Here is a 12,361-nt window from a genome sequence, read left to right on the forward strand (position 1 = left end):
AAGGAAACTATAACCGGTGTCCCCACACAAAAGAAGTTCAAAGTTGTCTAGCAGAGATCTCTTCTACACAGACAGGAGTAGTTCTGAGTGCATTCTCTAATACTGCTGCTTTTACAGCACTCACTTGAATTTTTTGTTGTATTAGACGTTAACCGATGTGAAAAGAAGGAGAGGTCAGCAGTTCAGGGTGTCCTGCAAGGCAGTCACTGATGTGAGGCGACAGCTGTGGGGGGCGGGCTCACCTGTTCCTTTCTTTCATCTCTCAGGCTCAGAGGTAGTAAAGTGCACTGATTAAGGAGGCAGACTTAGGAATCGGGAGTCTTGAGTTGAAATCTTAACTTGGCCATTTTCTAGCTCTGCAGCCTTGGGCCCATTACTTATTCTTTCCGAACCTCATTTCCTTATCTACCAAGTGGGCAAATTAATACCCATCCCACGCCATTACTACAAGCACTACACAAAATGCTATAGGAGAAAGTGTTTTGCAAAGTGTTCAGTTGCAAGTTCAAAAAACCCAACCCAAACAACTTGAGCAAAATGGGAAAGTATTGACTGGCCTATAAAACAGAGCTTCAGGTACGGCTAGATCCAGGGGTGTCAACTCTGCCCCTGGGTCAAGATTTCATTCAACTTTTATTCCACTTCCCTCCACGCTGGCCCAATCTTCAGATGGGTACTCCCTTAGTGGGGGCAAGGGAGTAGTAATAACTCCAGTCTTTCTAAAAATGCCAGTAGATACAGCACTGCATCTCGTGGGCTCTGTCTGAATCATGCTGGAACTATTGCCGTGTTTTGATGAGTCACAAGCCCACCAGTGGAGCGAGGGATGGAGTCAATCCCACCTGCAAAGAACGAAAGTTTGGAAAACTGAGATGCTCTTGCAAAGGAAGAAGGGATAGAAGTTCCCAAAGCTGGCTGTCCACCAGAGGGACCAACTGTAAAAAACAAACGATACTAGGAAGCTGGCAATTGATTCACTCAGCCTTGGGGTGGGGCCCAGAAGTCTAGATTTTGAACAGGCTTTCCGGCTGCCAGGACTAGGTGTTTGGGTCTCTAGGGGCCCCATCCATCCCTTTCCAGCATTACTCCTCACTCTGCACTGGATGGATCTGTTGACACCACTGCACCCTACCAGAGTATGAACCCCTAGAGGCAGGTGCTGGCACCCAGCATGGGGTGAGCACCCACAGAACATTTGTTGAAGGAAAGAAGGCTGGAGGGGGGACAAGCAGGCAGACAAGGCTGCCTGCTCCCACGTGGGCTTTTCTGGAGAGAAAAGCTTCTATTTCAGGAAAAGCGCTGCTGTGATTGAGAAAAGATGATGGCAGCAAAGGCAGGAAGGCCACCGGGGTTGGAAAAAGCCCAGTCCCCTGGGATACATACTTTTCAAAGACTCCTCTATAACTTTAATAATAAAGCCACAACAGTGATGATGATTGGTGGTGAGTGTGACTGTGTGCCAGCCACTGGCTTGACATCATATCCCCATTTTGCAGATGATAAAAGGGAGGTCTGGGGGGAGCTGGTCGGGGAGCAAAGTCAGAATGTGACACAACTGGGCCTGGGGGCAGCCCGAGTGCGTGGTCGGACCCTCTTGGCCTCTCACCTCTCAAAGGCTCCGGGGACGAAACACCATGCCTATCTGCAAGGGGCCCATTTCCTTCTTGGTAGCATGGAGCAAAATAAGCCAAGAGTTGAGGAAATCAGGGAAGAGCAAAAAGCTGCTCAAGAAAGAGACCATTGTACATCTCTCCAAACAGGCTATTTTCTGTCTATTTCTTACCCCCTTCTGCCTGCTGAAGGTCACTGGCTATGTCTGCACAAATCAGTGCAAATCAGTGAAGTCACAGGAAGGAATACTTGGCCAGAGAACCCCTGGGCTGGGGAGGGCGGAGGTGGAGACGGGGGAGGGTGGAGTCAGAGGAAGAGGTGAGGCAATTCAACAACCAGGGACATGGCCTACTTTCAGTCCCTAAGTCAGCCCAATGGCCTTCGTTCCTCGCCGTGACCACTCCCCTGGGCCGGCTTCTCCTCACGCCCACAAACAGCCCTGCCTCGGGGAGTCAGCCTGCATTCCTGTGAACGCTGGGTGCTGCTCCCCACTTCTCAGCACGAAAGCTCTCTTGGGAAGAGCGGGAAAGGTGGGTGCCAAGTTGGAGTTCATTTCCTTCTTCTCAGAGGGTGTTTTTTAAGAGTTTGAAACTGGGGCGGGGCATTGGGGCTCTCCTTGGAAAAGCGATTGATCATCTTGTTGAGAGGGACACATTTAATGACAGAACCTGGCTGTTCTGAAGGGGATGACGGGGGAGGAGGGGAGACGGGGGAGGGAGGCCTCGGAGGAGAAAGGAACTGTTGTCCTTTGCACCGCGAAGGCCAGTCCCAGTGGACTTTAGTGTTAGGACTGAGTGATCCGGAGTGAGGAAGGCCGCCCCTCTTGGGACCTCCTCCAGCAGAACCACCTGCTTGGTCAGCGGAGGCAGAGACGGGAGCGCCCGGCCGGCTCAGGCTCCCGTCCAGGGCTCCTTGTAGGAATGAGCCGAGAAACTGGAACACAGGAAAGGTGTCAGAAAGACCGCCGTCTTCCCAGATCCAGACCCAAGGAGGCACAGGCTTGGTGGCTTCCTTCGTCCTCTCTGCCGATGACCTGTCTTCCCTTCCAGACCAGAAACATAGCAGCCCTCCCCCCCGCCCCCCAAACCACTTGGTTCTTCGCAGCTCAATCTCAGGGGGACATTGTGCATTTGTGAGAAGGGTGAGCCTTATGGGGACTGGCCTCAGGAGGTAGAGGTCAAGGTTGACAACTCAGGAGTCACGGCTCACCTGAGGTAGAGGAAGAATTTTTTTCTTTTAAGGGAAAAGAATCTCCTTAAAATGTTAATTATTACCCAACCAATTTTGAAGAAAGAAAGCTTCATCGACACACCCCGTGCAATCTGCTTTTGCTCTGTTTTTAAGGAAGAGTTTTCCAACTGCCCCCTGAGGGGAAGGACTGCCAGCGGGGGTCAGGGAGGCAACGATGGTGGATGGCTTGAGGCTGAGGCCCGGGATGCAGCCCCCCACCCGCTCCCACTCCCTGGGGCTCCAGAGTGGAAACCCCATACCAGGCCACATCTGAGATGGTGTTACCCTTGACATCACTTCCGGGGCATCTCCTACCTTCCTGCCTCTCCTCCGGGGAGCCTTTTCTTGGGCACCACATCCTTCTGCCATGCCTTCAACAGCATCTCTCAACTGATTGTCCTGAAAATTCTTTTTTTTTTTTTGATATTTATTTATTTATTTTTGAGAGAAGGAGAGAAAGAGCATGAGCAGGGGAGGGGCAGAGAGAGAGAGGAAGAGAGAGAATCCCAAGCAGACTCACGCTATCAGCACAGAGCCCGCCATGGAGCTCCATCTCGCAAACCGTGAGATGATGACCTGAGGTGAAACTAAGAGTTGGACGCTTAACCAACTGAGCCACCCAGGGGCCTCTGTCCTGAAACTTCTATCAGCAGTTTCCCTCTGGTGGCTACGAGTTGCCATATACTAGGAACTTTCTACCAACCAGGCTCTACGCTAAGTGCCTTCCACTTGAGAGCCGTTCAGAGTAGTGGCTAAACCTTGGCTTGGACCACACACTTTTAAATCTTGCCCTCAGCTATTTATTGTATAACCTCGGGTGAGACACTTGCTTCTCTGTGCCTCAGTTTTCTCAGCTTTAAAATGGGGATACTAGTGACACCTACCCCACAGGGTCCATGGGAGACTTATATGAATTAATACACACAAAGTGTTTTTAGCGGCGCTTGCGTGCGTTCGATAAATGTTAGCAATTTGAATTGTCTCTCTGAAGCCTCACAGCCAGACCCTGAGGTATGTATTATTATCCCCATTTGCAGATAAGAAAAAAAAAAAACTGAGTCGGGGTGCCTGGGTGGCTTAGTCAGCTAAGCATCCGACTTTCGCTTAGGTCATGATCTCGCAGTTCATGGGTTCGGGCCCCGCGTCGGGCTCTGTGCTGACTGCCAGCTCAGAGCCTGGAGCCTGTTTCAGTCTGTGACTCCCTCTCTCTCTGACCCTCCCCTGCTCATGCTGTCTCTCTCTCTCCTAGAAATAAATAAAAATATTTNTGCTCATGCTGTCTCTCTCTCTCCTAGAAATAAATAAAAATATTTAAAAAAAAAAAAAAAAGAAAAAAAAAACTGAGTCTCAGAAAAGAGCTGGAGCCCAACTCATTTTCAGTCCAGCAGTTCCTAGGCTAACTCTGCAATAAAAATAACTAAACCCTTCAAGAGTAAGTGGCAGAGGCAGGCTTCATTCCAGAATCCCTTCTTTTAATCGCCATACTAGATCACCTTTCTGTAATGGTTATGGAGAGACTAAATACTCAACCCTAGATTTGCTTTTAAAATGGTACCTCTATGGGTCTGGAGGAGACCTATGAAAGTGCACTTGACCTGCAAACCAGTTCTTTGGAGAAAGCACTGATCCCTGAGGACACACTTATAAATATGCAAATAGCCTGACATATAACATCTCATTTAATCCCCTCTGTGATCCTTGGTGACATTACCCTATTTTACAGTTGGCTAAGACAGAGCCAGTAACTTCCCCACAATATCGCCATTAGCATACATTAGAATTGAGATTTGAATCTGTGTTTGAGTCTAAAACTCTGGCTGAATCCCAGAGTCATTGATGGAGCTTTACAAAAATAGTAATTCATGCCCACTGATTCAGAATTTCTTGGGTGAGGCCTGGGCATGTGACTTGTAGGACCCGGAATGTGATGTGCAGCCAATACTGAAAACCCTTCCCAGTGACACTGCCTTTTCCAAGTGCCAGGCCCACGTTCTCAAATGTCTACAAAACGCCCCACTTGTGCACCAGCCAGCTTCTCACCCCCAGCAGGCTGGGCTGAATTCACCCTCCTCCCCTCCTGTCAGGGCCTCTGTCCATCGGTCCAGCCCAGTCTCCCCTGCTGGGAACTCAGTCATCACACATGCTGGCTTGCTGGCACCACCTCTCCCTCCCCGCTGGCAGTGCTATCCAAGATGTCTCCCAAATCCATGCCTCCACCTTGGTGAAGGTCTTCACTAGTTCCGATCGTGGTTGCTGCACCTGGGCAACTCATCTCCCTCTGGCTGTCTCTACTTCTCCTTCTCTGGGTCTCCATCTCGTCTGGGCTTCTTTCTCCCCTTTCCCCTCCACGCCCAAAGACCAGCCCATATCCTTTCTCCTGCCAGGACAACAAACTAAAAACTATCTCATCACTCACTTTTCTGCTTTAACATTTCCACCAGCACTAGCCCGCCCACAACTAGCCCCCTACCCCGGGTGGGGGAGGGGGGCAAACCCAGGCCCTCAGCCCCTGGATCTATGTTCCTTCCTCCCTGGCCACACAGGCCATGTTCCAGCCACACAAAATCTCCCCATTCCTTAGACTGTGTCCTTTCATAGGCTGGAAACAGGTCAGAGGCTGTGCGTCCTGCCTGAAATGAGTTTCCAGTCTGGGTTAGCTCCAACACTGCTTGCCTTAGGAGACCAAGCTCAAACGTCATCTCCTCTTGGGAAGTGTTCCTGGGGTTCCCCCAGCGGGGTGCATCCTACTTCCTCTGTCCTTCCCCAGCACGGAGCTCATCCATCTTCAATCACAGGATGGTGTCAGAATGATTTGATGACATGCTTATCCCTCGGTGAATTCCTCATTCAACAATCACATAGTAAATGTCTCCTACAGCCAGGTGTGGGCCCAGGTGCTGGGGCAGATGAGGAGGAAAACCGAATTTCTGTCTTCAAGTCTACTGTGCGCAGCAGAGAAGAGGGGCTGGATACTTCGGAGAGAGGGCACGGCTAGTCTAAGGACGGAGAATGAGGGGTAGCGAGTCTCAGCTGGTCTGGATAGGAGGATGCTCAGCGAGGGAGGCAGGGGATGAGGTGGGGTGACTGGAGGAGGGAGAAGGTCTGGAAGGGCCATCCTCATGTGCCCTGAGACGCTCCCCCATGACTGCCTCCAAGTGATGCACACAGAACTGTCGAGGACCATGATTACCCCGGTGGCTCAAAGAGATCCCCACGAGTTGCTTGCGATTGTGTCAAATCCATCTTTACAAGCACAGAACCTAACCCAGGTCTGGAGCATGGCAGGCCCGGAGACGAACCGGGCCAAGGCAGGAATGCGCGCTGGGGGAGGAAGCCCGTGGGGTCGGGGGTCCAGAGACTGCACCCTGCCAGGGCCTGAGGCTCGCTCTGCCCCACCCCTGGGGGTGCCCGCAGGTGCCCGACTCCGGCCATGCTGGCGGCGGCGCTGCTGTGTGCCTACCTGCTGCTGGCGGCCCGTGCCTCGCGCGCCTGGCCCGACCCGGACCCGGAGGAGCCCGGCTCCAGCACCGCGGCGCAGATCCGCGACATGCACGAGAAAGTGACCGCGATCTGGCAGGAGCTGACGCAGCGGCAGGCGGCGGGCAACGGCCCCGACGCCGCGCTCCACGCCGCCTGCCGGGTGCAGCCGTCGGCCACGCTGGACGCCGCGCAGCCCCGGGTGAGCGGCCTCGTGCTCTTCCGGCAGCAGGTGCCCGGCGCCCGGCTCGAGGCCTTCTTCGACCTGGAGGGCTTCCCGGCGGAGCCCAGCAACGCCAGCCGCGCCATCCACGTGCACCAGTTCGGAGACCTGAGCCGGGGCTGCGACTCCGCCGGCGCGCACTACAACCCGCTGGGCGTGCCGCACCCGCGGCACCCGGGCGACTTCGGCAACTTCGCCGTGCGCGACGGCCGCCTCTGGAAGTACCGCGGCGCCCTGGCCGCCTCGCTCTTCGGCCCGCACTCGATAGTGGGCCGCGCCGTGGTGGTCCACGCGGGCGAGGACGACCTGGGCCGCGGCGGCTCCCCCGCCAGCCTGGAGAACGGCAACGCGGGCCCGCGGCTCGCCTGCTGCGTGGTGGGCGTGTGCGGCCCGGGGCCCTGGGCGCGCCAGGCGCAGGAGCAGACCGAGCGCAGGAAGCGGCGGCGCGACAGCGAGTGCAGGGCCGCCTGAGCGCGGCCCCCGCCGCCCCCCGGGCCCCCCTCCCCTCCCCTCCCCCGCCCCGCCTGGGCCCCTCGGAGACCCCCCTGCGGGCCCCGCCGCCGCTCCGTGCGCCAGACACCCGCCCCCTGCCTGCCTTGACCTTCACTTCTGCTCCCAGAGACACCTTCTCGCCTGGGGTCCCAGTTCTGCGTGGCTGAGGTCTCCCCAAAAACGCCCCCGACCCTGAGGCCTCCAACCACATATGCTGTGACACCCCTCCGCATCCAGAGAGTAGGCCGAGCCCTCTGAGACACCCATCTCGAGCTCTGAGGAGCCCTGGACGCACTGAAATAACCCATCTCCCCTCCCCCTCTCCCTCCCCCCCCCCGTTCCCTCCCCCTCCCCCGTTCCTTTCTGTTCTCATTCCAGGAGCCCTGAACAAATCCTGCTATGCCCAAAGGACTCAACTCTTCCCACCCCTTAGATTCCTTCTAGGTGCTCTGGGACCCTCCCTGAGGTTACCTAGCCCCTCACCCCTCACCCCGCGACCTCGCACACACCGCGCCAGCACACGCAGCCCCTGCCCGGTGTCCTCAGCTGTTGCTCGCCCGCTGTCACCCGCAGAGAGCTGCTCCTCCGGGGCCGGTTGGCAATCTTTGTTTCCACATTAAAACTCCGCAACTCAGTCGTGCACGGGGCCTTGGTTACTTTGTTCGTTCGTTGGAGGATCTGCTCTCAGGCTCAGCTGCTATCTGGAAAACGCAAAGATAATTTCCCAAATCCCTGCAGGAGCCCTCCTCCCCACGGCGGCTGGCCACGACATTGTGTCCTTGGTTGTCCTGTCCTTCTCTGTGGCTCCCAAGACGGAGGGCACCCGGTTCACTCAGGAAAGTGAGGGGAAAAAATAAGGCATCCTGGGCTGGAATCCAAAGGCCAAGGTGGACGTCTGTTTGGAACCAGCTCCCTGGTGGCTCTGATGCTGGGGCCGCAGGCGTGGCCCAAGGCTGATGCCACTTCACTGGGCCCTGTGACCCCTCACATGTGGCTCTAGGGGCAGCCTGGGGCCCCAGAGGGCGGGGAGAGGGCCAGTGAAGCACTGGGACAGCAGTTTACAGAGTGATTGGCATCGGGATCTGCAGTTGGTGGCCTCCTCCACAATCAGAAGGAGGACAAGGCTCTCCTGACTCAGTGGCAGCTGGCAATGGAGCCCATGGGCAGGCTGATGTTGGTTGAGCCTTGGATGTTCAGCCTCTTTGAAAATTATAATCTCTGCACGAACTAGATGAGAATGCATATCCACCTTCACTTATTGAAGAAAAGCACCCAGCAACTTTTTAAGCTCCTCGGGTAGACCCACTTTTTAGCTGCAGCTTCCATTCCTCCCAGACTCTCAAGGCAGTGAGTCAAACGGAACCTTCGCCAGAAACCCATCCCCAGTGGCTATTTTTACCTCTTACTAGGACTAACTTGTTATTTAAAAATCTTTCCTTGAACCCAAGTGACAACTGGAGAGAAAGGTCTTTGCCTGGTGACTTTGCTCCACCGACTGGTTCTCACTGGTTTGAAGCATCCACTTGAACTGCGCAGATCAGCGTTGAAAGGGAACTAGCAAACCGATTCTTTAAATATCTTGACCTCAGCAGATGTGTTTGCCTATCCCCACAGTTAAAAGTTGTGAAAACAAGGCAGGAAATCACATAGGACACACCGTGGAGAGGAACAAACACCCCGTGGATGGATGCCCAACACCCCATCTTCAAACTCTGCTGCCCTGATTATAAGATTAATTCAGGATCATCAAGGGAGGTTTGGACTTATTTTTAGGAGGCTGGTGCTTCTTATCACTTACTGACCTTATGTCATAGCCCATTTGGGCTAGAAGAGTCCAGACTGGGTGGCCTATAAACAACAGAAATTCATTTCTCACAGCTCTGGAGACTGGAAGTCCAAGGTCATGGCACCAGCACCGTCTGGTGAGAGCCCTCTTTGGGGTTCACACCCAGTGCCTTTCACTGTGTCCTCACATGGAGGAAAGGGTTAGGGATCTCTCTGAACCTCTTTTATAAGGCTCGCCCCCTCATGACTTTGGGATCTCCCAAAGGTGTCACCTTCTGTTACCATCATCCCTGGGGGTTAGGATTTCAATGTATGAATGGGGGAGGGGGACACACAAACTTTCAAGTCATAGTATCTTCTGTTCTTAGTTTCTGTCCTCACTACCCTCACCACCGCTCCCCCCTCCCCCCCCCCGCCTCCCGCCCCCCGCCAAGACTAAAGAGATACCCTAGCAGACCCATTCCATTTTCTTTCAGTCCATTGGTGGGAATTGGATTGATAAGCTCTTCCATGGGGCTCCAGCGACAAAAACAAAGAAAGGAAATACTAGAAGGGTGAATTACAGTTCACTGCAAGGGCAAGGTTAGGCATATAGCATGGTGGTTGACAGTTCAGGCTCAGATAGAATGGCCTGTTTGGAACTCTAGCTCTGCCACACTTTTAGAAGCTGTGTGACCTGAGTCACTTCACCCCTCTGGGCCTGGCTTTTTTCATCTGTAAAATAAGATCATCATATTTATTGTTCTGAGAGTGAAATCAAGTGTTATTTGTGAGAGCTGTATAGTGGAAAGATGGAAGTATCTAATAAATGTCTACTTAATAACAACAGCTAATGTCAGTCCAATACTAACAGACTGGACTACATTGTAACATAGTGAGTGTCCTCTAACTAGAAGGATTCAAGTAAAGGAAACCTTGCTTCCACTTAGGTTTGTAAGAAGGTTCCTGCACTGGTGAAGAGGCTGGCTGGCACGAACTTTGGTGCCAGGCTCCTGGAAGAGGGAAGGTGGAGTTCTGGGACGGAGGAAGATTGAGTGGTACACGCAGGCACCTGGTTTTGGGCACAGAACCTGATGCGTGCAGCCAAACCCACCCACTGGACCCCGCTTGGCCCCTGGAGGCTATTTTTACCCCTCTCATCTTCCAGATCTGTTTTGTTAATCTCCTTATATTCGCTGTTTTGACTTCCCAGCCAGCTTGCTAATCAGTTTGCCTGTTTGACTCACAGGGTTTGCATTTGTCACTGAGACTTAAACACACACTTGTTTTGATTTCTTTTTGTAAAATTAGAAGCGTTTGATGTAATGACTCTACCTAGACACAGCTGGTAAAGTGAGAATAATGCTCGAGTTTGCACAGTTTAAACACAATGTAGACAATAATTAGAAATGCTATCTTTAGATGTTTAGGATAAGCTTTTTCTCAGAATTGCACTGAATTTTTTTCGAGTGGGGCTTTTCAGTGCATATATATATACAGAAATACTAAAAACGTAAGAAAATAGAGCAAATCAGTGAGTGCTTTGGTCAACTTGAAAGACTGCAGGAAATAAACCAACTGATTTTAGATCTGGCATTTTTGACGGAATGCATAAAATCTTTACATTCTCCATAATTTTCATGACTACCATACGATCTAATAATTTTAGGTGACAGATTGCAACTGATAAGTTGTTACAATATGTTCGGAAGGAACGCTCAGCCTATATGCCTGGCCTGCAGCGAGGGTGGAGAGGGAGAATGGTGCGAATAATAAAGATAATCATCTATATCTGGGAAATTACTGCATGTTTATTTTAGGTAACAAAAAAAGATATAGTTATGTTACATGATGGTCATAGAATCTACTAACACAAGGTCTGCAACTGAACAGAAGTTACTTCTGTCTTTAAAGTACAAAATAGCTTATTTCCTTCCTTCCTTCCTTCCTTCCTTCCTTCCTTTCTTTTCCTTTTCTTTCTTTCTTTCTTTCTTTCTCTTTCTTTCTTTCTTTCTTTTCTTTCTTTCTTTTCTTTCTTTTTCTTCCTTCCTTCCTTCCTTCCTTCGCCAATTATTTTAAATTTAATAGGCTATCACTGGCCTTGGCTAAGATCTGAAATATATTCCTGGGCTTACATAGATTCCAGAAAGTCTAACCTGTCAGTATTGTACAAACTTTTCCTATTAAAAAAAAATCCCATTCAGTCAAGAGGTGATATGAAATGTAAGGCAGCACATCTGTATGTATCATCTTAAATTGCCTTCATGCTGTATCAACTTGTTATGTTTTGTTTTCGTGAGCAATCATAATATCGAGAGACAGGCCCTTCTTATTTTTTTTTTTTTTTTTGCTTCTCATTTCTAATTAGATTCACTACTGAGCTCTCTACTGCATCTCGGAATTTCAAGTTTTTCTCTGTACAGAAAGACATCTGGAAACAAGGAATATATTCAAGTAGTGAGTTAAGTAAGGGGAGTGTTTTGGCTCTTGGACATCCTAACTGAGCGGTGCGACGGTACCCTCAGGATTAGTAAGAGAGATTGTTCCAAATGGAGGCATCCAGAATGAAAGCAGAGGGCAGGGCAAAGAGAGGACTTTTTCAAAGAGAAGTTGGGTACCAAGCCGTCCAAAGGGCTGCAGGAAAGTGATGGAGTCAGGAGAAAAGCGTGGCAAAGGAGTGCTGGAATATTAAAGAAACAAGGATGATAATACCAAAGAGCAAGTAGACAGTCTTTGAAATTCCTTGAAGAGATTGAACCTTTTACGTCACATGGTGAATAGGGGCACAAACGCCCCAGTGGGAATAGCACAGGTTCACCCCAACATGTGAATGACTGATGCCCAGACCCTTTCTAGAATTCCCCATCGTCACAGTGCTGTGTGTTTGGGATGAGGACACAAAGGGACCCAGAAGGGAAAATGAATTTAGCTTAAGATTCCCCACTGGGAGGAGGCTCCAGCAGGGACCGAGCTGAATGCCACCAGGAGCCTCCTAGCTAGAGAGGCCTCTGGAATAGCGAGTGAAATAGACGGCAGAGGGGGAGGGGAGAGTGGACAGAAGAGGCATGGGAAAAGGAGTAAGGGGTGAGAAATGCCTGGTTTTAAAAAGCCAATCCATTTCCAGGGCCTTAATTACAAGAAGGACAAACGCTCATATGTAAAAATCCACACCTAGAGGCTCTCAAGTACAGAGCGATCACGAGAATGGCAGTCTGTGCAAACAAGCTCTCATTAAGAGCCCCGTCAGCTCTGTTTCATTTATCCAGACTGCTCTGCATTCTGCTGGCAACTGAGCCGGAAAAATAATGGAAGAACAGACACACTCGAAGAGGTAAACAAAGGTGGGAACGTTCCAGCTACAAAACAGAACAGATGACAAAGAAGCCAGGGAAGAGCAGACATAAGATGGCATTTTTCTTAGCAAACAAACAACCACCGCCCCTCCCCCATCTCCAAACTCAAGAGTAACACACGATTCTGGCTTTTAAAGGGAAGAAAATGAAACAAGATCAGACATGGGGTTCGGAGATGATGCTGTCGGCAGCCTGTGTAAATGCCTTCCCA

At 51.3% G+C, this 12,361-nt stretch overlaps 1 protein-coding gene across 1 annotated transcript; it reads left to right on the top strand.

Annotated features, from left to right (window-relative positions):
• The first annotated feature begins 2,054 nt into the window (after positions 1–2,054).
• Positions 2,055–7,091, top strand: SOD3 (superoxide dismutase 3). The gene is made up of 2 exons (XM_039236642.1): positions 2,055–2,141; positions 6,256–7,091. The coding sequence occupies exon 2, from the start codon at positions 6,272–6,274 to the stop codon at positions 7,010–7,012; it is 741 nt and encodes a 246-aa protein (XP_039092573.1). The 5' UTR covers positions 2,055–2,141; positions 6,256–6,271; the 3' UTR covers positions 7,013–7,091.
• Positions 7,092–12,361: the final 5,270 nt, after the last annotated feature.

This window comes from Hyaena hyaena, unplaced genomic scaffold (genome assembly GCF_003009895.1).
Source record: "Hyaena hyaena isolate Hyena2069 unplaced genomic scaffold, ASM300989v1 scaffold_114, whole genome shotgun sequence".
Classification (NCBI taxonomy): domain Eukaryota; kingdom Metazoa; phylum Chordata; class Mammalia; order Carnivora; family Hyaenidae; genus Hyaena; species Hyaena hyaena.

Bases quoted from the DNA above. Each gene is read 5' to 3' on its own strand.
- SOD3 (XM_039236642.1), top strand. From the start codon at position 6,272: ATGCTGGCGGCGGCGCTGCTGTGTGCCTACCTGCTGCTGGCGGCCCGT.